This window comes from Fulmarus glacialis, unplaced genomic scaffold, assembly GCF_000690835.1.
Source record: "Fulmarus glacialis isolate BGI_N327 unplaced genomic scaffold, ASM69083v1 scaffold10821, whole genome shotgun sequence".
Taxonomy (NCBI): Eukaryota; Metazoa; Chordata; class Aves; order Procellariiformes; family Procellariidae; genus Fulmarus; species Fulmarus glacialis.
The window spans coordinates 184669-207685 of NW_009192250.1; the positions used below are offsets into that span (position 1 = coordinate 184669).

At 35.3% G+C, this 23017-nt stretch overlaps 2 protein-coding genes across 2 annotated transcripts in view; one reads left to right on the forward strand and one right to left on the reverse strand.

Moving 5' to 3' along the window:
• Nucleotides 1-23017, reverse strand: part of TBCD (tubulin folding cofactor D) — a 117464-nt gene that overhangs the window by 77221 nt on the left and 17226 nt on the right. The window contains exons 8-13 of the mRNA XM_009587013.1: nt 20222-20267; nt 17359-17491; nt 16051-16193; nt 15182-15242; nt 14598-14672; nt 11443-11537 (exon numbers count right to left, since the gene is read on the reverse strand). Coding sequence (XP_009585308.1) covers nt 11443-11537; nt 14598-14672; nt 15182-15242; nt 16051-16193; nt 17359-17491; nt 20222-20267 — 553 coding nt within the window. The remainder of the gene's footprint in view (nt 1-11442; nt 11538-14597; nt 14673-15181; nt 15243-16050; nt 16194-17358; nt 17492-20221; nt 20268-23017) is intronic.
• Nucleotides 3838-6402, forward strand: ZNF750 (zinc finger protein 750). The gene is made up of 2 exons (XM_009587012.1): nt 3838-5264; nt 5682-6402. Exons 1-2 carry the CDS (start codon nt 3838-3840, stop codon nt 6400-6402), a joined length of 2148 nt encoding a protein of 715 aa, XP_009585307.1.

Genomic DNA, 23017 nt, shown 5'->3' on the forward strand with positions numbered 1-23017 from the left:
CCCCAGTGAGTACTCCTGGTCAGAGAGATCAACATCACCAAAAGGATACTGCAATAATAATGGAGTGTGCATGACAAACTGTTACGTAGTTTGCTAAAGCAGTGTCCTAAAAAGAAATATAATTACCATCCCTGCTTGTAATAAAAGACATTTTGAAATTTCCTCTTTGATCAACTGGGCATCTTAAACAATTTAGACTACTTAAAAACCTAAAAAACAACATGCACGCATATATATGTATATGTGTATATGTATATATATGTGTGTGTGTGTGTATGTGTGTGTATGAATACATATGTGCATATGTGTGTGTATACTTATACCCACGTACATTTTTGTTTGTATATTTACACACACACACACAGTGTTAAACGATATTCTTGTTTTCTGAACTTGCTAATATGTTAAAGGCAAGGAGATAGCAACAACATACTTTTAAAAATAGAAGGAAGAAAACTTGCAGCTATCAATCTCAGGTTGGAAAGGGCTACAGATTAGAAAGCCGTGAGGAGGTATACTATTGAGATGAAACAAACAACTAAGACAACCTCAAGTTTAACCAATATTATCTGAATAACCTGTTTTTAATAAAAATATAAATAAATACTACTACTACATTTCAAAACTAGAAAGAGAAAATTATAATGATCTATAACTATCTGCATTTCTAAAATCAGGTATACAGGAAATAAATTCTCAATCTAAAAAAAAAAAGTTACACGAAAATTATCATCCTGCTACTGAAGAATTTCTTCCCGTTTTTAAAGGATATCACAAGTTATGGCATTCAAGTTTAAGGAAAAAGCAACTACTTATTTTGATTTTTCTTTCTAACACTAAATTTTAATTTTGGTAGCACAAAACATACATTGTACAACTCTAAGTAACTAACATTATTTATATAGAGACAGTTTTAATTGGTTGCACCTATTTTAAATCATTAATGTCTTTTCCAGCTCTATGTGTGGGATCAAATAGTTTTAATTTTTTTTAATTATGAAGTATGTACCTCTGCCAGATATTCCTGTGTTTTACTTAGAGATTGGAGGAGAAATTATCCTTCTTGTCTGGGTTCAGAAATATTTTATTACTGGCATTTTTAAACCATGAGAAAAAAAGGGATTAAATAGTAAAAGAGAGAAACAGAACATTCATCTGGCTGACAGTAGCCTAAGTTTACGAAAGGGTAAACACCCTTTAAAATAAGTTACTCATTCTACACCTCTCAAGTCAGAGCAGCAGGTTCTGGGAGCACTACCGTCTTCAGGCTGAGCATGCCATCAAAACAAATTTTAAAAAAAAAAAAAAAAAAAGCTGTTGTAATTCTCTCCTGTTGTACACATGGCAAAGAAGCTCCAATGCTCTAAATTTCTAACATTAAAACTGCAACAATGCATTTTATCTTATTAAGAAACGATAGTTAATACTCTGTTGAACAGGAATAACTTGAATCAAAGTTAAATACCAAGTACAAAGTCGGGGTGGGGGGGAACAGGACACACAGGAATTTTCATTATTAAGCAAAGGAAAGCTAGCAGAACAAGAAAATCTAATTAACATCTCTTTATTATAAGTGCTGCACCTGAATGCAAATTCAGACTGTTATCATAAATGGTTCAACTAAGAATGCAATGGAGTTTTGACAACAATATCTTTTTTCAAGAATAATTAGTACAAGTACTTCCAAGAAGATATAAAGAACAACAGGTACCAACTGACTTGATCGAGTCCATTACAAACTGTCCACGTTAGTTATACATCATTAGTCAAAAAAAAATGCAATAAGCTCACTTAAGGCAGAAAAAAAAGACCAGTTCCCTGTTTGGACCTCCCCTCCTATGCCTCAATTTTTTTTTTTTTTTAAATGTAAAAGCATTATGCTTAATCTTTCAAAGGAATTCTGGCTATCATTATTTAAAATATTTTTTAAATATTATATGATTTTTTTAAATTTATTGAACTACCATTTTAACCAGACTCCAATGAAAAGACTTTAACATGCTGCTGTATAATTCAATTTTTTTTTTTCATTGTTATAGTACCAGTATCCAACTCAAACAACCAAAAAAGCTTTGCTAAAACCTGAAAAATAAAAAGCTACTTCTCTACACATTCCTTTTTCTTTAGGCTATCGCACATTTAATCATTTGTTAATTTTAAGAAAAAGCTTGATTGTTTCTTCTACTTACAGAGCAGCTTTGCATTTTTCAGGGTGCCTTCACAATTACTATTTTAACAAAATTAGTATTTCTATGACATCAGAAAAAACATTTAATACAATTTGCTAGAATTACTATACCTGATGAAACAAGCAGCAATTCTGTAGCTTTGCCTTCAGTTTTCATAATGTGTTGCATGTCATTTTCTATTACAGAATCTCTGATTTACAAAATGCAAAACATCTCTACTTTAACTAAAAATCTCACAGCATGTAATTACCAGCACTTCTTTTCATAAAGTATTTTAATACTACTAATTCAAACTTCTATGTAAAAAGGTTTTTTTTAAAAAAAAAAAAGAGATCAAGCTATCTAGTCACTCTTACAATTAGTATTCCTGTAGTTTCGGGTAACACAATAGATACAGTACGTGGTTTTGCAACAGTCATCATTTTGATAATGATGCTTATAGTTCATGATGAAATCATCAGTTTTTAGATCTCTGCCATAACACATCCTATAAAATCATGAGAACTTGACTCTGAGAGTTTCTCACGCCTTCAGAATCAGTGAACATAATGGAACAAGCTGATACAAGCCCTCCTGACTTATCTACTGAGCAAATCATTAGGCTGTATAAAGTATCCACAACCTTAGTTTTTCTGAAGAAAGGCGGATAGATCATTCCCCTATAAATCAATCACTGTCAGACACTTTTTCACCTGAATTAATACACTTGTGTGTCTGTGTTAACTATATGCAATATGTAAGGTGCTACAAAGCAGAAGAATGTGAAATGTGTTTATCAAGCAGAAGATTCTATTAGTCAGATATTGCAGTACTCATTTCTCTTAATTGAATTAGGAAGAGGAAGAAAATTGGTGTGGTTTTATCCTTCGAGAGATTGGCCACTTTTGAGGTATCCATTGAGATTAGGCTGTTAGGAAATGCCATGCCAGTTAAAAGAGGGGGTTGGTCAGTCTCTGAAAGAGCCAAGTCAGCTACCCAAGTGCAACCAATCCACTCCACCCTCATTTCACCAAAGCAGGAAATTCCCTCCTCTCTCTCCCCAACCGGCCCGACAGGCTTGCCCCATATCCAGCTGCTGCCAGGACCTGCCTCTTCTCATTCTACCCACCTCCACTTCTCTCTCAACAGCTCCACCTAGATTTCTACTTTCATCTTCTGAATGAATGTTCCTTCAGTTTTCAAAGAAAGCTCCTTCAAGCTGGTAGCAGTGGCAGGTGACTAGCACTGCTGAAAATTAGGCCACTTCTGTGACCATGTTTAGGTGCGGAAGGATGTAAAAGTTTAACGCATGTCTATCTCAATTCTGGCATCTAGCATTTTTGTTTTGTTCAAAAAAAACCTCACATGTAATATGAGGGGGAATACAGTTAAAAGAATGTATTACTTTGTATTTAGTTCCAATATTCCACTGCAGCTGATTTTAAACTTTGTGTTACAGTTCCTGCACTACCAGTTGCAAAAGTGTTGTTTTCCGGCACCCCCTCTTCCCTGAGACACCACGGGAGTTGGCTTGCTCTCTTCACCTGGGAAGAAGGATTCTAGAAACCTGAAAAACTGGAAACATCAAGAGGCTAAAACTGAGGAAAGCTAACCACAAGAAAGTTTTTATAAAGAATCATTACATTTAATTGTTTTAAGCAGAAAAAAAATGAGTCTCCTCAAAGAACGTAAACCAAAGAAGCCTCATTACATCCCAAGACCACCCGGAAAGCCATTTAAGTACAAGTGCTTCCAGTGCCCTTTTACTTGCAATGAGAAATCCCATCTTTTTAACCATATGAAGTATGGCCTCTGCAAAAACTCAATTACTTTAGTATCAGAGCAGGATCGCGTTATCAAGTGTCCAAAGACCAGTTCTTTGGAGCCCAAACAGATCAATCAGCTTGAATCTACAGTCAAACCAACTTCTTCTAAATCTGTTGCAAATGGACTGTCAAATCTCGATTCAAAGCCTCAATATCCTTTTGCAAAAGAAGATGCCAAGGAAAACGTTGAATTACAAAACCAGGCAACAAACACAGCAATTCAAGGACAAAAACCTGTGATTCAGAAGGAACTAACCCCTGCCAGTACTACAACAGAAAGTGCTATCAGCATGCAGCCCCTTTTGGACAGCATTGTAAGGCCCTCGGCTTTCGTTCCTGTAGGAGAACACAGAGATAGCAAAGGCCCAGAAACTAGTGAAGTATCTGAAATTATATCGCTCTCTAACAAAAGTTCGCCTTTTCACACTAAGTCTGCATTTCATGCACCAAGTCACCCATGGAAAGCAGGTTCTCCTTTCCTCCCAGAGTTTCCACATAAAGTTGCTCCCACAAAAGGCTTTGGTTCCATTTCACCTTACATGCAACCGATGATTCCTGAGTACTCACCCCATTTTTATGAGCATAGGCTGGCTATCTACACACCTTATTTGCTCCCAGGTAATTCAGAGTGTGAAAGCTCTGCTCTGTCTGTCTATGGCACACAAGATCAAAGACACTTTCTTCCCCATCCTGGGCCACTTCCAAAACCCATTAATCCGTCAGCATATGAACACTATCGACTGTTCCAACAATATCATTCCACTCCTCCGATACCATATGGATTTTGTAGGCCAACAGATCCTCCGTTTTACAGATTTTCACATGTAGCTGGTATTAACAGAGATCAAAATTCTCATCTAATGGAAGAAACTACCTTGCTGTATCCAGCTTCTTTAAGCCCATCCCAACAATACCCTCTAAGTTCACATAAAAAACAAGCCGATTATGAAAAAGAAATTACATTATTGCATGCCAAAAGTCATTCCAAAGATGACCAAAATGAAAGAGAGAATGCTAAAATGAGCCCTCTCGCAGGAAGTGCGGCAACAGGCTCCCCTGGCAGACCTAGCCCAACCAACTTCACTCAGACAAGCCATGCGTGTGAAGGCTTATTTGACCTCTCTAACAAGTCATCTTCCACATCGCTTGGCAAGTATGATCAACCAGAAGAAAACTTCACAGCTTTCAGACCTGTGAGAAAAAGCACTGATCAACCAACTCTACTTCAAAGCGTGCAGACACAGCAAGATAGAGGAGATTCACCCACCAGGTAAAATAATAAAGTCACTTTGCAAATTCCTGTCACAACACATAAAGATAGGTGGATACATTTCATGCAATGCCCCTAAAATATATTTAAATTTACAGCATTGAGATAATTTGTTCTATATTAACTGTGCAAAACACAGGACAACTCACAGTTGCTATAGTGAGTAGACCACTCATTCTCCTTAAGTGTATCATGTATTTCCAATACCATTACTATGCATATGTCTGTATATTTCAGGAAATTACCTGTATCACAGCCATGTGTATGGAGAAGGGGACTTGGGGGACTTAAAGGAGAAATAACAAAATTGTCAGACTTCTAGCTAGATTTTTTTTTCTCTTCTTCCTGCCCACTTCCTCAGCCCCAATTTAAAAGAGCAACTGACAGTGAATTCTCTTTTCTCCTCATTTCTTTCAGCATTAACGTCACTGATGAAGATTCACATACACAGAACGAATGCCATAACAATGAAGGCTCACTGTCCAACACGGAAGAAGACACAGGGATAGTTCCTCTTAATCTTTCAAAAAAGGCTGACACAAACACAGGACCTATTCATGAGCATGCATACAAAACCACATCCAAAACAGAAGGTCAGAATTTTCTAGAATTGCAAGACATGCCTCTGAACCTCTCTGTAAAAGATTCCTGTAACACAGTAAGCCTGAAAACATCATTCCACAGTCCATCTCACGATAATGGTGCTGCTATTTCTCCAAACGCCGAAAACGAAACCTCCAGAGCAGATGCATGTAACCCCAAGAACCCCACTAGCAGTGCCTGCGACAAATCTTCTTTGACAGCTCACCGTAATGAAGCTCAAGACTTAAGAGTAATTGACAGCTGTGATGAACAGAAACAAACAGCAGCTGTAGCTCTCTGTCAGCTAGCTGCATACAGCCCTAGCAAAGTTAGAATGGACAACGAAGGGCAGAGTCCTCAGGACAGTAATGCTTCATGTACAGAAGCTACTCTTAATTCTTCTGATACTCAGGATACTCAGTGCAATCAAAAAGTAAAAGGACAAAAAAGGACAAATCAAAAAGAATCAGCGAAATCACAGCAAGGTACTAAAAGAGTAAGGCCAAATGACTGTAGCAGAGTCTTCACTTTAAGGAAGAGAACACGAGTATCTTAATACTTCACTTTCCAATGAGTTTCTGGTTATAGAAGCTAGTTACCAAGCAACGTCACAAAACTTCTGCAAACCACCACTTACTGGGTTTGGTCCATGAGAAGATACATTCAATCTCTCCCATGTAAATAATGTTCATAATTTTGTATTAATATTTTTAAGTAACCGAACTTTCCCTTATATAAGCTCAGATTTTGATGAGTGAATTTTTGCATTCATTACTAAAGCCAAAGTACGTTAGATGAATCTTTAAGGTTTTTTGCAATTGTATTAATGTAAAATAACTTTTACAACTTCTTTTCTTAAAACATGTTTAAGCTCTAGAAACAATATTGTTCAATAACATACTGTCATAGTCTTTTTCAGGCCTAATTTCATTTAATAGGGTGTTTTGTCTTTTTTCTTTGAAAAACTTTTTATTTCACTGTGCAGTAGTTTAAACAAGCTTAAGATTAAACCTGGCTATTTAGAATTTACTGTAAAAACTGTTTTGTGTATGAATGCACTTTGCCATTATGTCATAATACAAAACAACAGAGGCAGACACCAGTTTAAACAAACTGATCCAAATCTTGTATATGCAAGCTTTTCTTATGTCGACTAAGAACAAGATTCAAGTTAAACCAAAGGAAGCCTGCACCAATTTAACAAATGCAGTTTATGTTCACCTTTAATTGAACCACTACGAAAACAGTACTGAAAATTTGAAAATCTAAACAATTTAGGTGCCTCATCCACTGAGGTTAGAACGACACTGGGCAACCTTCAAACTCCAAGCCTAAAAGGTTATTTATATAATTTATTTCACCTGAGGCAAACTCTCCTGGTGAAGGTCTTATTTCAGTATATATGTATCACTAATCAGTTTCAGTGTGCTTCTACATACATCCTAAAACTCATTTCTGCTTCTATAACTGTGTATATAAACTTGCAATTTTTCAAATAAATCTGTGACCTGTACTTAAAACACATGGAAAGTCATTAATGAACACAAATACATTCACTACACTATCTGTAACACATATTTTGAAGAAAAATTAGCACAGAAATTGCTAGCTAAATTTTCAATTTACAAGTAGAGTTTGGCATGGAATACCAATCAACTCTAAAAAAGAAGTTCAGTGAAGGAAGTTCATTATGCAGATTAATTCATATGTACTTTAGCTCCATAAGACAAACCTCAGAATTCCCTCTGCCTTAAAGCTGCTGTCCAGCTTATCCAAACTTCTACAAAAGTTTAACTAAAATAAGGCTGTTCCACTGCATAAACACCCTGTGTAAATTTGCACAGTATGCACTATCGTCTAAGTAAAAAAACCCCAGACTAAGTATTATTCACTTAAAACAATGGGTATACATTTCTCATTGATTCATTATTCAGATAAGAGACATCCTCACCTGCCTAAACATTACTAGTAGGTATAAGCCTATGTAAGAAAGCAGAGCTGCATTCAATGCAATGTAGAGTTCCCAGAATTTTTTTTCTAATTTTTTGTGTTATGGTGTTTTGAGCTAACAGATCAGCCAGAGCATTGTAAGGAGTTTACCATTAAACAGTAAATTACAGGGGTTAAGTTTCTGAGCTAAGAAACAAAAAAAGAGTAACAACGTTGATCTTCAATTTAATCTTTCATAGAGAAAAGCTTTTCCTAGATTATCAAAAGACAGAAATATCAATCTGATATTTGAGTTTGAACAAAGGGAATACGGTAACAGAAAAAGTCCAATTAACTCAAATTACAACAGCAAGGCAGTAAGAAAGTATGATGTATCAGGTTGTACATCAGTATGTGATGAAACAAGGAGAAAGAGCTTCTTTCTAGGCCAAGTTTAAAGCTTCAAGCTTAGGGATGTATGCTACCAAATCCATCATTTCCAAACATGAAATTATGGAGTCTAGTGTCGCTGCTGCTGTTTTTTAAACTACATTAAGCTATTTGCCTCACTAATCTCTGGAAGCAGAAAGTTTTGTAGTTTCCCTTATCCGTAAGTTTAAAAAATCTCATATATCTCTTTTATTGTTAATTTGAATTTCTTTAAGTCAACAAGGAAAAACTTTTTGGTGGTTTTCCATGCAATTCAAGGATCTATTCTTCACCATCTCTATACAAATACTGTTCATAAAAACAAGCTCCAGTGGTGAAGTCTACCTCATCTCCATTCCTCAAATTAAATAAAAACCAGGCTGAAGGGAACCATGAAGGTTAACTAAAACAGCTCTCCATACCTTGATTAACTTGATTTCTGTCCTTCCTAACAGAAATCTTTCTAACTCAATGTCCATAAACAAATTATTGTAGGGCTCAAGTTCCTTTAGAATAAGAAAATCAGTCCTAACGCTTCTCTAACTATTCTCTTGCTGCAAATTATACCCATTACCTGTAGTCTTCTTCTGGTCACTGAAAATAGTTGTCAAAAGTAAAGGTTTTCTTTTAAGAGGAAGAGAATAAGCTTTCAGCTTTGTCATCTCTCAACCTTCTCTCTTCTTTCAGTCTTTCCCTGTCAGTCTTATTTTCTGTTCTTCTCATGACTCCTGCTGCTTTAGGCTAGCTTTCTTTAAATAAACTTTTAAGTGTGATGTCCTAAGATAAGTACCCTGTATGTCATAATTTTAGTATCAAGAGAGATGAAAGGATTACCACTCTGTTTATGACTTCTTTTTCACCAGCTTGTTCTACTGAGATAAATAAAATTGTTGATTGATGTGGGTGACCCACATGAACTCTTAAGTCCTTTCCTGTATAACTGCTGTCTAGAAGTGACTCCTTGTATCTTGAATTGTATAGTTACTTATTTCTAACTAGGAATACTACTTTGCATTTGTCCTAATTTCTTAAATCATTTTGTTAAGGACAATTTGAACATAAGTCTGTCTTTCAAAGTACAACACTCTCTTAACATCACTGTGTTAGCTTTTCTACCAACTTCCAGAACTCATTCCTTGGTCTTTCTCCATTTATTATAATCGACTTTGAATTTCTACATTAATAGTGGATTGGATAACTTACATAAAGCAAAGCTGAATAAGGCAGACTTGCAAATTAAACTAGAATATACTGTATTTAGTATAATTATTTTTTCAAATTTATTTAAATGGAAAACAAGGTCCATTAAAGCGAAAGGAAAAAAATGGAGAAGGGACGATGTCAAATGTGCTGTGGCTATTCTGCAGCCTAGATATGCTCAGCGATAATAAAGGTTTGATTCTGATGAAGATATGATTTGTTGTTACCAGTTATATTCTTCACTAGCTGCATCCCATTTTATGTCCAAGTCTTTCCAAATTCTATCCCTAAAAATTCAGACTATCCTCTTTTACTCATCCTTCACAGTACCATACCTTTCTGCCTTCTGTATAGCTCATTCTTGAGTATCAGATAACCAAAGGAGTTGCAGTTTAGTCAAGATAGTCTCCGATTAGGTTTCTTACCCATCCTTCTTATATTCTTATATATTCTTAGCACTGTTTTATTAAGAAACTTCCAATTCCTGTAAAATCGTTTTTCCTTAGACCTTTATGCCTATCTGTTTCCCAGAAAGACCTTGCTGCCATGTGTTCTCTCCTTCCTTTCCTCCCCTATCTTAGCTTTATATTCTTCCACCCCAGTAATAGAAGGCTACATCTTATGCAATCTGACAAATGAAAAATTTGCATATAAACCTATGTATATTAAAATCACCTTCACAGGCAGCAATATATTTTTCACTGCACCTCTGCAGAAAAAGAAGGGTGTGAAGGATACAACTATCATCCCCATTCTACATATACAAAAACTCAACCTAAAAACTGAAGAGAGATGGTTTCACAGCACAGGTCAAATCACTGGCAGAGCTAGGATTCACTCATGTCTTTTGCAGTCCTGTACTATATGAAACTTGCATGAAACTTCCTAGTTAGATAAAAAAATTTCTATTACACGAGGCTATCCTGATTCCTTGATAGAGGTGTACAGTTTCGGTTTTGTTATAACTAAAATAGAGGCTTACCTTTGGATGACTTTCCATTCTTAAAGTTGGGGGGTTTTTAACTGTTTCATCTTTATCATACAAGGGCAAAAGTACTTAGAAAAGGGAAACCAACTGAAGGCTAGCTGCACAAAAAATCTCACATGCAAAACAGATACTATATTGGACATGAACTCTTTTCATGGAGACAGAATAATAAACTGTATTAAATACCATATTTTACAGTTTCCTCTAGAACAAGTCAACAGATCTTCAGAATAGAAAAGATTTGGTAACCTAACTTACTAGTATGAAACACCGGTTTTGAAACATTTTTGAAAATTAGTGTTCAACTTCTCTGTTCAACACAGGAGTAGCAGATGAGATCAAAACAACCATCTAGCCCAAGATATTGCTGTAAAAGTGCCCAATAGTGGATGTGTACTACTATATTATGCTTTTGTCATTTCAGCTCTATAAAAAATTGACCAGAATCACAAAACAGAGAACTACTACTTTCACATTAATATCTCTCTACTTCAATGTATGTTGATACATACAGAACACACAAAGAAACAATTCCTCTGCCCTGTTATTTTTCTTTCCATCCTCGTATTTCAAAAACCCATTAAAAACTGAAACAGTTCATTGTATAAATTACGCAAAATTGGCCTCTGAAATTTAATCAGAAACAAAACAGCATAAGCTACTAGCTTTAAAGTGCAAGTTAGTCATCAATTATTTAATATATTCTATTTAAGTAATGACACTGACACAATATAGACACATACAGAATTATTTTTATACAACTGTACAAAGAAACATAGGAGGGAGGAAGAAAGAAGAAAACCCCAAGAAACTAATTTCATTTTGAAAGAAAAATTTATTAAGTATAAAAAAGGCACACCCAAGACAATGCTTTTAACAGAAGTACCTTAAATATCCCCATAGGCGTATTTTTTACTCTAGAATTCAATACTACAGTCATTATTCAGCACACTCACATCAGCAAATTCCAGTCTATTGCCACACATTCAATCGCTAATACTATAAATTGTTAATTCATGAACTTACTAACATTCAGCAACTACAACTCACCATCTGAAATTCGGGAAGGGAGTAACAATCCTCTTCTGCCTAATTCAGCCAGAGCCAGGCATCCACCATGCCATGCATTGTCTGTTTCCTGGAAACTAATTTTAGAACAAAGACAAGTTTTGTTAAGACTAGCCTTCCCTTTTCGGATTTCATTTTTCATGGTGAATTCCTAACATTTTAAAAGACACATAATCCATACCAGCATGTGTTTATTGTGTTATTAATCCTGTTAGACTTCTAAAATATAAGAATGACAAGTTGAACGTGTTTTCTTTCCCATTTTGTGCAACATAAATATTGCTATAAAAATGACCAAATAAACAAAAAACCCATTTATCAATATAAATGTAACCTCAATACAGAAGAGTACAGCACCTGAAACTCATCCAGAAAAGGAAAACAACTTTCTAGTACACTGGCAAAAGATGCAGATTTACAGAACATACCCAAAATAACTAATGAATTTGGTGCCAAACACAGTCCTTAACTAGCAAAAGAGGTTCAAGTGATAGTTTCCAATAAACACATTGTACGACCTTATGCAGTGAGCAAACAGTGGTGTTTATCCACCTTTAAAAGACATGAGACAAAACAGAGCATCTTGTAATGAATGCAGCAAAAAATATAAAAAATGGTACACAATTTTTGGTGGACTGGCAGATAAGGAGTGAAAAGGTTGCATGCTGTGTGACTAAACATGCAAAAAGTTCATTTTGTGTTAAACTAGGAATCTAAGAATAAAATGTTGAACAGACAGACTAAGTCGTATCAAAGCTTCATCTCTCCCAGTACCCTGTCTCTGACAAGGACCAATAGCAGATGCTTAGCCAAAGACAAAGCATAAAGGATCATTCCCTTATTCGCTTTGGCAAACAGCAGTACAGAGACTTCCCAAGCCAGAGGTTGCAGCCAGAATGTCATATTTAATAACCTCTGATGGGACTCTCTTCCATTAATTTGTATAATCCCTTTTTGAACTCCCTTTACACTTTTGGCTTCCATAACATCCTGTGGCAATGACTTCCACAGTTTAATTATAATTGCCTGAAAATGTACTTCCTGATGCTTCCCAGTTCTCGCATTATGAGAAAGAGTGAACAGTAAACAATTACTCGCTTTCCCTCTTTCTTTCGTATTTATGATTTTATGTATCTCCATTATATCCCTCTACTTTGCCTTTCCACTTGAAAGAATCCCCATCAGTTAAATCACTTTTCAGTGATTCAGTTTTGTCATCCCTTCCTTTCCTAATATTTAACGTTCCATTTGCCTTCTTTTTTCTGACAGCTGCTGAGCACTCCACTGACAGAACTATCAGTGACTTCAAGATCTCTTTCCTGAGTAGTAATAACTGTTTTATAGCTAGCTGCACTTTTCCCCGAAGTGCATTAGTTTGCATTCATTAGACATTATATTTCATATGTCATTTCCTGTCTAGTTACTTAACTTAGGCTTATACAAAATTTTCTTTTCTATCACCTTTAGTTTTCACTACATTAGCTAACTTTAAATCATCAATTGATTTCCTCACCTCATTGTTCACCTTTTTTCCAAGATCCTTTATGAGTATGTTGAACAGCACAGGGCTTATACATACCCCTGTGGGACTGATAACCTCCCTACATCGTGAAAAATGACCACTTATTTCTTCCCTGTCTCTTGTCTTTTACTGTATCGACATATAAGAAATCCTTTCTTCTTACCCCAACTTAAAGTGCCTCTGATGAGCAACTGACTTATTTTTATTTTGGTCACTAGATATTTAGTGCAAAGAATATAGAAGAGGTTCCCTTTGTCCCTGTCTACATTTGTTCCCAGGTGCTTCTGAAGAAAGCAGGTCACTCAATTACTAGTTGGATTACTCATCCCTATAACTTGAAAAACAAGGAAAGAAAACACAGTGAGTACAGGTCTTTGAAGCTCCAGGGATAATTGAGATCAGCAGCACCTCTTAAATTAATCACAGTAACACAGTGGAAATATCAGCTAAGCAGATACTTTCCTTGTAAGTTTTTAAGGCCCTGTACCTTCTTTTTTTAATGTGTTATCCTTTGAGCTGGTATTTTTAATTTGTACTTACAACCAATATGAGAAGATTTTTTAAAACTGAATACATCTGAGTGATAAACTGAACATTACCAATATTTTTTGACAATAAAGAAATTCTTTTTGTTATTAGCTTAGTGTAAAACACTAGTTTAGATCTTAAAGCTCAAGTACTCAATGTAGACCTGATGAGCAATTTGATATTAAAAAAAAGCATATGATACTTGTTTAATAATTTAGTCATTCACATGCTCTACATGGATGCAGAAACAAGACATCCAACAATAAAGCACATCAAAAGAATATCCTAGAAGCTATATGTGATCAAACCGAAGTTTCAGCTAACCCACAAGCCTCTCTCTGACATGGCCAACAGTACATGCCTTAGGTATAGTATAAGAACAAGCATATTGCACCACTCTCCAAAACACTTCCAAGATTCTCCAACACTTCTGGCAGATTGTGGACAAGTTTGCAGAAAAGGAAAACGTTTTTTGTTCCGGCATATACTCTTTAGCATCCACAACATCCTGCAGCAAGAAGTTTTTACAGTTTAACTATGTGCTGTGTGAATAACCACCACCTTTTCTTTATTCCAAACCTGCCACCTGATACTTTAGTTTGCTTCTAATATAAAATCTAGAGGGCAATCATTTCCATGCCATTCATGATTTCATAAACCTCCATTATACCCCATTTATTCCTCACTCTTCCTAGATGTTTTAGCCTCCCCTCACACAGAGATTGCTTCTTTTATCTGAGGACCCTTTTGAATATCATTTCCAGTTCTACTATGTTTCTGAAGTGCACACAACACTCAAGACATGCACACCAGGAATTTTTAAAGCAGCAAGTTAATGAACATTTTTTATTTTTCCGAAGTTCAACTTCAGTCCTTCTACATTACCATAGAATGGGGTCAAGATGAAGGATTAGGAAAAATTTCTTTATTGAACACCCTTAGCATATCTGTGCCTTAGATTTTGGAATCTGGGAGAAGGAGGACAACAACATTTACAGATTTTAGACCTGTCTTCCTAACTGTTGTCCCCCAGTTTCATAAGCAGGTATGTTTCAGATGCATGTAAAGCGTGAAGTAAGATTTTTACCTAAAACAGTCCAACAGAGACCCAATCACGTCATCTGCTAATTCTTTTGGAAGTCTTCCAGTTATTCTACCAATTCTACAGAAGTTAAAAAAAAAAAAAGCATACAGTGATTCATTAGTACTGCATATGATGAGTAAGTCCTATAAAAAATTTTCGTTACTGGAAACTTACAATAAGATGACTGACTTCAAGATGACAATGTACTACCCTAACACCACTACCCTAAAACAACCATCTCAAACTTGAAGCAAAAGCTACACAGTAGCAAACTTAACACAGAAATACATTTTTTAAAGTGGAAGCGAAAAAAACATTTTGAAGAAATGCTGCTTTTCACCCATCAAATCAAGTCATACCCAGAATGTTTATTTCCAAACCTATCTGAAATTTTCCTGAAGACCAGCCCAATTTCCTATCAGAAAAAGATACAAACATGGCTTTATACCATGAGCTGTGCTAAAGCCATTTGAAGTAACTGTGAATATTGATAATACACACAAATTATCAATCATGGATTACATCAGACTGTATTTCTATGTTGTTTACTCTAGTTTATTAGTTTAAAGTAACCATAAGAAACCTACCCTTTTGCTGCAGACCACCTGACAATAGTGTCTTTGTCTTTCAGTCCAACCAACAATTGCTCTGCAGATAATTTTATTTAAACAAAACAGATTATTCTCATTTAACAATAGAAAGATTTCTTAAAATGTTCAAAATTCATTTTCCTCTTAACATAATTACCTCTTGGTTTAAATAAAAATATTTGTATCTAGATTTCTTCTATTTGTCAAGTATGATTTGAAATCAAAGAAACAAGAAAAATGTCAACATTGTTTTTTAAAAGAAAAAATTTGGTTTGAAATTTTAAGTACTGTGGAAGATTCAAAATGGAGGTCATGGTGCTTTTTTCAGTGGTTCATTAGATTATTCAGTTATAGAAGTCTTCTGATGCAATATTTGTCTATTTCTTTACAGCATATCCACCAGCAAGCTAGCAGAGGACCTACTGTATGACTGCATACTAATAAAAAAAAGCTGTTCCTTTGATGCTACCACAGCTTAAAAATTTCAACCATAATTCTTTAGCTTTCATGTAACAAAATTTTTTGGTTTTCTTATGAATTTTAATTCATCCTTCCATCTGTGAAAGGTTCAAGATACCTCTTTCATATTACTGGATAAAATTGGTAAAATGTATTTCAATAATTCCATCCCCCAACCCCACAACAAATGCTACAGTATTGAGTTTCTGCTTGAGATGCTGAAATCCAAATCATTTGACAAAAATATAGTATATTTTAATCAGTTGCATAAACTGAAATTTTATAGTCTTTCCAGTTGTTCACATTAGAAGAGATCCCACATGACTTTCTTAGCCCTAAGCAGGTTGTTTGCCAATATATGTTTAATTTGCAGGCATTACAATAATTTCTGTCCAGCTTTAACACACCTACAACATTTTCAATCTCTCCTGGAATGTCATATTCTTCTTCATCGTCAGCTTCATTAGCAGCAACTGTTACCATTTGATTCTGCACAACTGAACCCTGAGCTTGCAGATTGGCAGCCAGAGATCGACAGCCACGCTGATATCTGCAGAAGAAACAGACACAGTTAATTTATTTTTCTGATTTAAGTTCTAACTGAAATAGGTACATAGTGTCATAAAGCCTGCTTGTCAGGTTACTACACCTCCCAGTGTACAGCTCTCCAGTTTAGTGCTTGCTTTAAAGGAAAGGGAAAAGTATCCCATTCTCCTTCCTTCTGACCCAGTTGTCTCTTTTCCAAGCTGAGAAAAGCTAGACTATTTAAATGGTTCCTTTTCATGATCTCTCCCTTTCCTGTTTCAGTATAACCTATTTTCCACGGCTGACAATAAAGAGAGGCAAAATTCCCATGCCCTAAAAACCTCTCCAAAACCTAAAAAAAAAAAAACAAAAAACAAAAAACAAAAAAAACCACCAGCCCTTATTAAAAATTGTTTTTTAAATGTTAAAGCTAGCTCAGTACTTTCTGCCCAAGCTGTACTCAGATATTTAGCCTGTGGTGCAGATACATTCTTACAAAAGATATACTTTACATGCTAAACTGACTTTTGCCATTGGGCAAGGTACACTCTCCACCTAAAAAGAATTTTCTATGCCTAAGGACGTTCTCAAAAGTTGGTAAAAGAAATACAATAAAAATAGTCACCAAGGGAGCCTGCAATTTTAAAATATCAGTGCGAGAAATCTAAAAAAGAGTTTGCCCTCTGGCAATAAGTAAAACCAGACACCAAAACCTGACTAATATGCTAAACGAAAGTGGGATTGCAAACCACTTTTCCCCTGTGAACTTTCTATCGAATCAGGGTAGAACTATGTAATGGAAAAAGTTATGTTCACTCTTACAAAACTGTATTAAATCAACTTCAGTAACAAAGATCACTGTCTTCCCATCTTTACCAAGTTATGCATTACATAGGAACAGACTTCTGCTTGCGTAATGTGCAACATGAAAAGTCAAAAGATTTGGCTTGTCACAGCACTACTTTACTAAAATAGAAAAAAATTACAGGAAACTAAATACTGCAGAAGAAATCTACTTTTTCCAAATAGTGCAAATAAAGACTGTGTTCATTCCCAAATAACATGCGGATTTCTTTCTTTCTCTTTTAGGAGGGCAGAAGGCCAGTAGCCAAATGTATGGATTTAGGTATTTTTTAAGTTTTTTGAATGCTTTTGGATTTTTTTTTAAACTGTTTCAGCTTTAAACTAACCTCCATTTTGCTACCTTCAGTTTCACAAATGTCAGTCCAAGTCGTTGAACAAGTTTCATCCCTAGCTTGCGAAGAACCATCTGATTACTTTCTGACAGCTTGCAGTTATCAAGACACTCAAGTACAGTAGCAGCTGTAAAAGAAAATAAACACGTTAGAAAAACTTTTTCAAAAAAACTCAGTAAGAAAATACTGTAAAGTTTTGAAAGTTCTTTAGAAGATTTAGATTTTTAAAGGTATTACTGAATGCAAATGCCTTATTACCTACTTTGCAGTAGCTTTGACACTGGTCAAATAGTGGTAATATCCTTCACCTACCAAACAGGAAGGATTGCTTTAAGGATTACTTTTGACTATGAAAATTACAATGAATCTAGACTCTGAGAGTACTTATGCCTCTAATTCTCACTGGAAGTAACACGTTCAAGCATCTTTCGGGGTCTCAGAATTTTCAGTAGTCTAACAGAACCAGGAGTCAGAAAATCTAATTCATTTACTCTACAGCCAGTTTCTGCATACTAAGAAAGTGTTCCCTTTCCTCATTTATTATTTTCAGGCAGCACCAACTTAACTCCTCCGGCACAGAAATTTTTATGACGATGAATGTCCATATACATTTAGACATGAGAAATACTGTGTATGTGTAAACAATCAGCAACAAAACCTTTCATTTGGGCACATCAAAGGTAATAAAGTTACTTGTCCAGCAAAGTAAAAAAAAAAACACAGATGAAAGGAGAATCTTGGATTAATTAGTATAAAGTTCCAGGATTCAAAATTTTCACAAGGAGCACATTCCTGTTACGAATAAAATAGTCCTTTTGCATTTTCAGCCTGAAACAATTAATGATTGTTTTAAAGACTGATAATTAGTTAATAGAGACTAAAAACTTGGGCTCTGAAGGACCTATCATTCTTGCTATAAGCACTACTGACAAAATACTCTGTAACCTCTTACTCCAGTCTCATATCAGGGTTTTCAAAATACTAAGAGATCAAAGATAACCATTGTTTCAAAGTCTGAGAAATTGTAGGCGTGACTTAAAAATCTTCTCAGTTTTTAAAAAAGGCTTATGATTTCTCCTGACATACTAAAATACTAATAAAATAATATACACAGACAAAAAGGTAAAGCCAGTAATGACTATTACTTCAACACCTTCCAGCAACCTGGATTTTTTTGCAGTTATAAAAGCTAGAGAGGCTAATGGTTTAGGAGGAGGAGACTGCAGAAAATCAATATTCACAGATAGAAAAAAAATTACGAATATATAAATATAAGCCTCTTTCAAGTCCTGCCAACTCTCAAATTGCTAAAATATCTACAGACCCATGCAAATGGCTTCAGGACTAGTGCTTATTTTTAAATCAAGTTTTATATTGCAAAAGATTTCAAACAGTATCTTCCTTTGACATTTGTCTATTTTTTTTCTTATTTGATCCTCAGATCTGTTATAACCTGTAATAATTAAAAATCTTTCATATTTTTTGTCTCTCACATTTTCTTATCCCCAACAGTTTCTGCCTGAATATTTGCTTCTTAGTTGTGAGCGTTCTATATTTTCTATGGTAAATTTATTCATTGGTATACCCCTGATTTTTCTCTTATTATCAGACTCATAACTACTTAATATTTTTTCTATATGCCATAGGCCAAAACATCTAATTTTAGCAGCAGAGTTGTGAGCCAAATATCTTCTTTTCATATCAATTATGACTATTGTGTTGTACAGTTGCATCTTTTAAATAATGTAATTTTACCATATTTTATCTAGCCTGTTTATAATTCTGGTTATCTGGCAGTCTTATTACTCTTTAAGCTTCCGCAGTGCTGTCTGCTATTTCTGTGCGATGACATTCCTCAATATTTTCTGTTTGTTCCTGACATGTCATTTGTACAGCACTTCTGTCATTCCATTCTGTTTGTCTTCACTATCTTACCTCCATCTTTACCTATATCTCAGGCATTTTGTAAGGAAGCATATGCATCTCAGACTTAGTAACTGGGAAAACGAAGTTGTTTTCAGCACTACACTACAAAGTTGCTTCTCGGAAGTCAAAATAATTCCATTAAGTGAAATCATAAGCATTCTAAAGTGAGTTTACATCACTGCTTGATTCCCGTGAACAGCACAAACCACGTTTCTTGTGCTTTGATAAGCGCCACAAAACTGGCAAGGTCTTTTGTAGTGTTTTGTAATTAGCCATCATCTTTCTCTACCTTTCTTTACTGCTATCAGTAAAAAACAAGCTAGTATTTTGCAGTCAGTTCTGACCATATTCCAGGATTCACCAAGAGATTAATATAATTCCAACATGCAGGTACACTGTCCAGAAGCTTCTACGCTGTCTTACAGGTACCTATCTATCTCTAATTGCATTCATTATAATCTCTTTTCATTAAAAACTTTTTCTCATTTCTGATTCCAGCTGGGTCCTGTACACAGCAGGTTCTTTAAACTTGGGTCTTCCAAAATCCTGCGCTTATGTTAAAACTTGAAGATTTTCTGCAGAATTTTCAGCAGTAATATGTATAAAACCAGTTTATGTTCTAATGAATTTTTAAAAATATTTTCTACATCTTATAATCTGTATGTTCTGTGTTCAGCTCCTGTATTATAGCAATGGCCAATGTGATCACCTGCCAAATTCTTTGATGACCTGTTCCAACATAACATTCCCCAGTAGCTTCTGCTCCTCCCTCACTTTGTCGTCTCTTGTTTTTTTCCCCCTCATTCTGCATGCTTTATAACTTCCCTGCTGACTTCACTCTTTACGGCACCACTTGTTATCAGTTTAATCTTTCTTTCCTCTTTTTATTGGAATGGCTTTAAAAACAAAAATCAGGATATTACAAACTTACCATACGGCAAACAATCTTCTCTTTTGCCATGTTTAAATAACTGTGCCTAGAATTAAAATAGGGAAAATAGACATGAGAATATAGAGATTCTAAAGCACAATATATTAAGCATGTAGTTCTAAAATTCTTTTTAATATTCTTGCAATAATCTGTAGCATTTACTAATTTAAATAGCATAAAAGGAAAAGAGTCTCAGGGTGCAGTTTTACTTCTTTGTAAGTCAATGCAAGTCAAGGATACAGCCCTCCCCTCCCATACATACAATCACATAGGCAGCCAACTCAGGGAGTTGCGTTGGCCAAAAAACACTCAAGAAAGAATGAAAAAAAAAAAAACCCGAAGGAAGGAAAAAAAACACTCCGAAGGAAGGAAGGAAAAAAAACACTCCGAAGGAAGGAAGGAAAAAAAACACTCCGAAGGAAGGAAAAAAAACACTCCGAAGGAAGGAAAAAAAACACTCCGAAGGAAGGAAAAAAAAAACCACGAAGGAAGGAAAAAAAAAACCACGAAGGAAGGAAAAAAAAAACCACGAAGGAAGGAAAAAAAAACCACGAAGGAAGGAAAAAAAAACCACGAAGGAAGGAAAAAAAAAAAACACGAAGGAAAAAAAACACAAAGGAAAAAACCAAAGAGAAAAAAAACTAAGGAAAAAAACCGAAGAAAAACAAAGAAGAAAAAAAAACTAAGGAAAAAAAAAAGAAAGAAAAAAAAAAAAAGAAAGGAAAAAAAAAAAAAGCCACTACTTTTCAGCCCGCTCAGCTCTCTGAACCATCCAGCTCAGTGCTTGGTCACAAGAGCTCAATGCAGGTGCAACCACAGCACTTATCTCCAACAGCTCATGTTGCTTTGAACCTCTAAAAAGTGAAGCAGAATTTGTAGAACGTGAATAAAGGCAGAAGAACCAAGGGAACTCTATATCCTATTTGGGACTTCTTCACGATGAATATCTCCAAACTGAACAAGCCTTGCTTATGATTTAGACGACACAGGACACAGTACACATCAACGCTTTGGTCACTGCTAAGAAGCAGGACAGGTGGACACATGTGAGTGCGTAGTTATGAGTAGCAACCACACTCTGACAGACGGGATGCAGCACAGGCTAAACTGCTGAGTATTTTACCCTGTTTCTCCCACAGCTTTTGAGAACTCCATGTTAAACTAAACAAAACCAGCGACAGAAATCTCTGACTGCAAGCCTGCTACAAACATACCTCCAACAGGCAAACTTTACTTCCTGTGCCAAGGGATTTAAAGAAGCAAAGAGATTCCAAAATAATTTTATATACAATTAAACATCCCACTAAGATTAAGCCCCAGCACTACAGTGAGACGAATGGACTATTAACACCTAACAAAACCATGTTACACATGTAAAGTTTCCTCAGTTCACTTAGTATGCATCAAAATTACTGTGTTCAGTCACTTATTTTTCCTTGCTTTGTCATTCACCAGAAGAAAAATCTTCCTCAATAAATATGCCTAGGAGTTAAACAAGAACAGACTTACCTTAAAAATATGTACTTTCTCACACATACCAAATACACACATGCCTCCCGTACTGCAGGTGTGGTTAAGAGCAACAGAGGCAATAAAAACACCTTTAGGCTATGTATCCACTCTATTTTGTTTTGTTACTAAATTGCATTTTAGGATCCTAAATTAGCACTTCTGATCAGCTCTGCTACAAGCTATATAGGGGAATTTGATAACATATATTGAATTATTTAAGATTTTTAATGTTTTCACGAGTAATTAGGCAATTGTAAGGCATCCTTTAAAACCTACCTTTACAAAGCAGGAATACTACAGAACAGCTAATAGAAATAACTACCAACACAAATGGTATAAAATAGCATAGCTTTTATCAATATACCATACTAGTATCCAAAAAAAAATATTTTCCACTAACATACAACAATACTCTGCTTTTATTAAAAAGCCTAAAGAAAAGATGACAGAAAATCTGCAAATCTTTGGTACAATTAACAAATCTAGAGCACCTCTAAAATTTTTCTGTCTCTTTGCTGAAACATGGAAAAGCTCATTTCTTCATCACTTTGTTCCTGTGTCCTGCTTTAAAAACCTGTAAGATGGTTTCTTCACAAGGTTAGCAAGTTTGTAGCAGATGCTAGGAGATACTGCAGCACTTCTGCCGCATGTTATCTTCACAATTACTTCTCCTTTCTGTAAAAAAGCCCAGTTAAGAGCAGATACTGGTTTTAAGGCACACATGGGCTGCCTCCAAATTACTAGGATTATGTTCAAGCATATTCAAACAAAACACAGAGTAATTCCTGAAGTAGTGATAATGTAAAGAAACAGCTTTTTAATATAGCCTTGGGAATGCTCCTGGACAAATGCATTTGGATGTCTACCCTCACACTTCTCAGCGTACTGTCTGGGAACTCCTGCAAAGATGGAATAGAATCCTCAAAACAGCTACACATTTTCAGTCTCACATAGTTCCTAAATTCTGGCACCTTTCTACAAGTTTCTCCGTGAGTTTTCACATCCTCAAGGCCAACTTTGAATTCAGTTCTGACTCCTCAGGAAAAACATAATTAGAAGGTATCACCTCTAAGCAAGATGTGGGAAGAAATTAACCAACAAGAAAGCAGGAAATGAGAAAACTCTTCAAATATTGTACAAGAATTTGTTTAATGCTTTTCTTAAAAAAAAGAAAGAAAACAGCCTCACTCACCTATGAGTCAATTTAGAACAGTGACCTTAACAGATTCCATTTCACACACTTCTATTATTTTCTGAACAAAAAAGTGAAACACACTTTGTTTC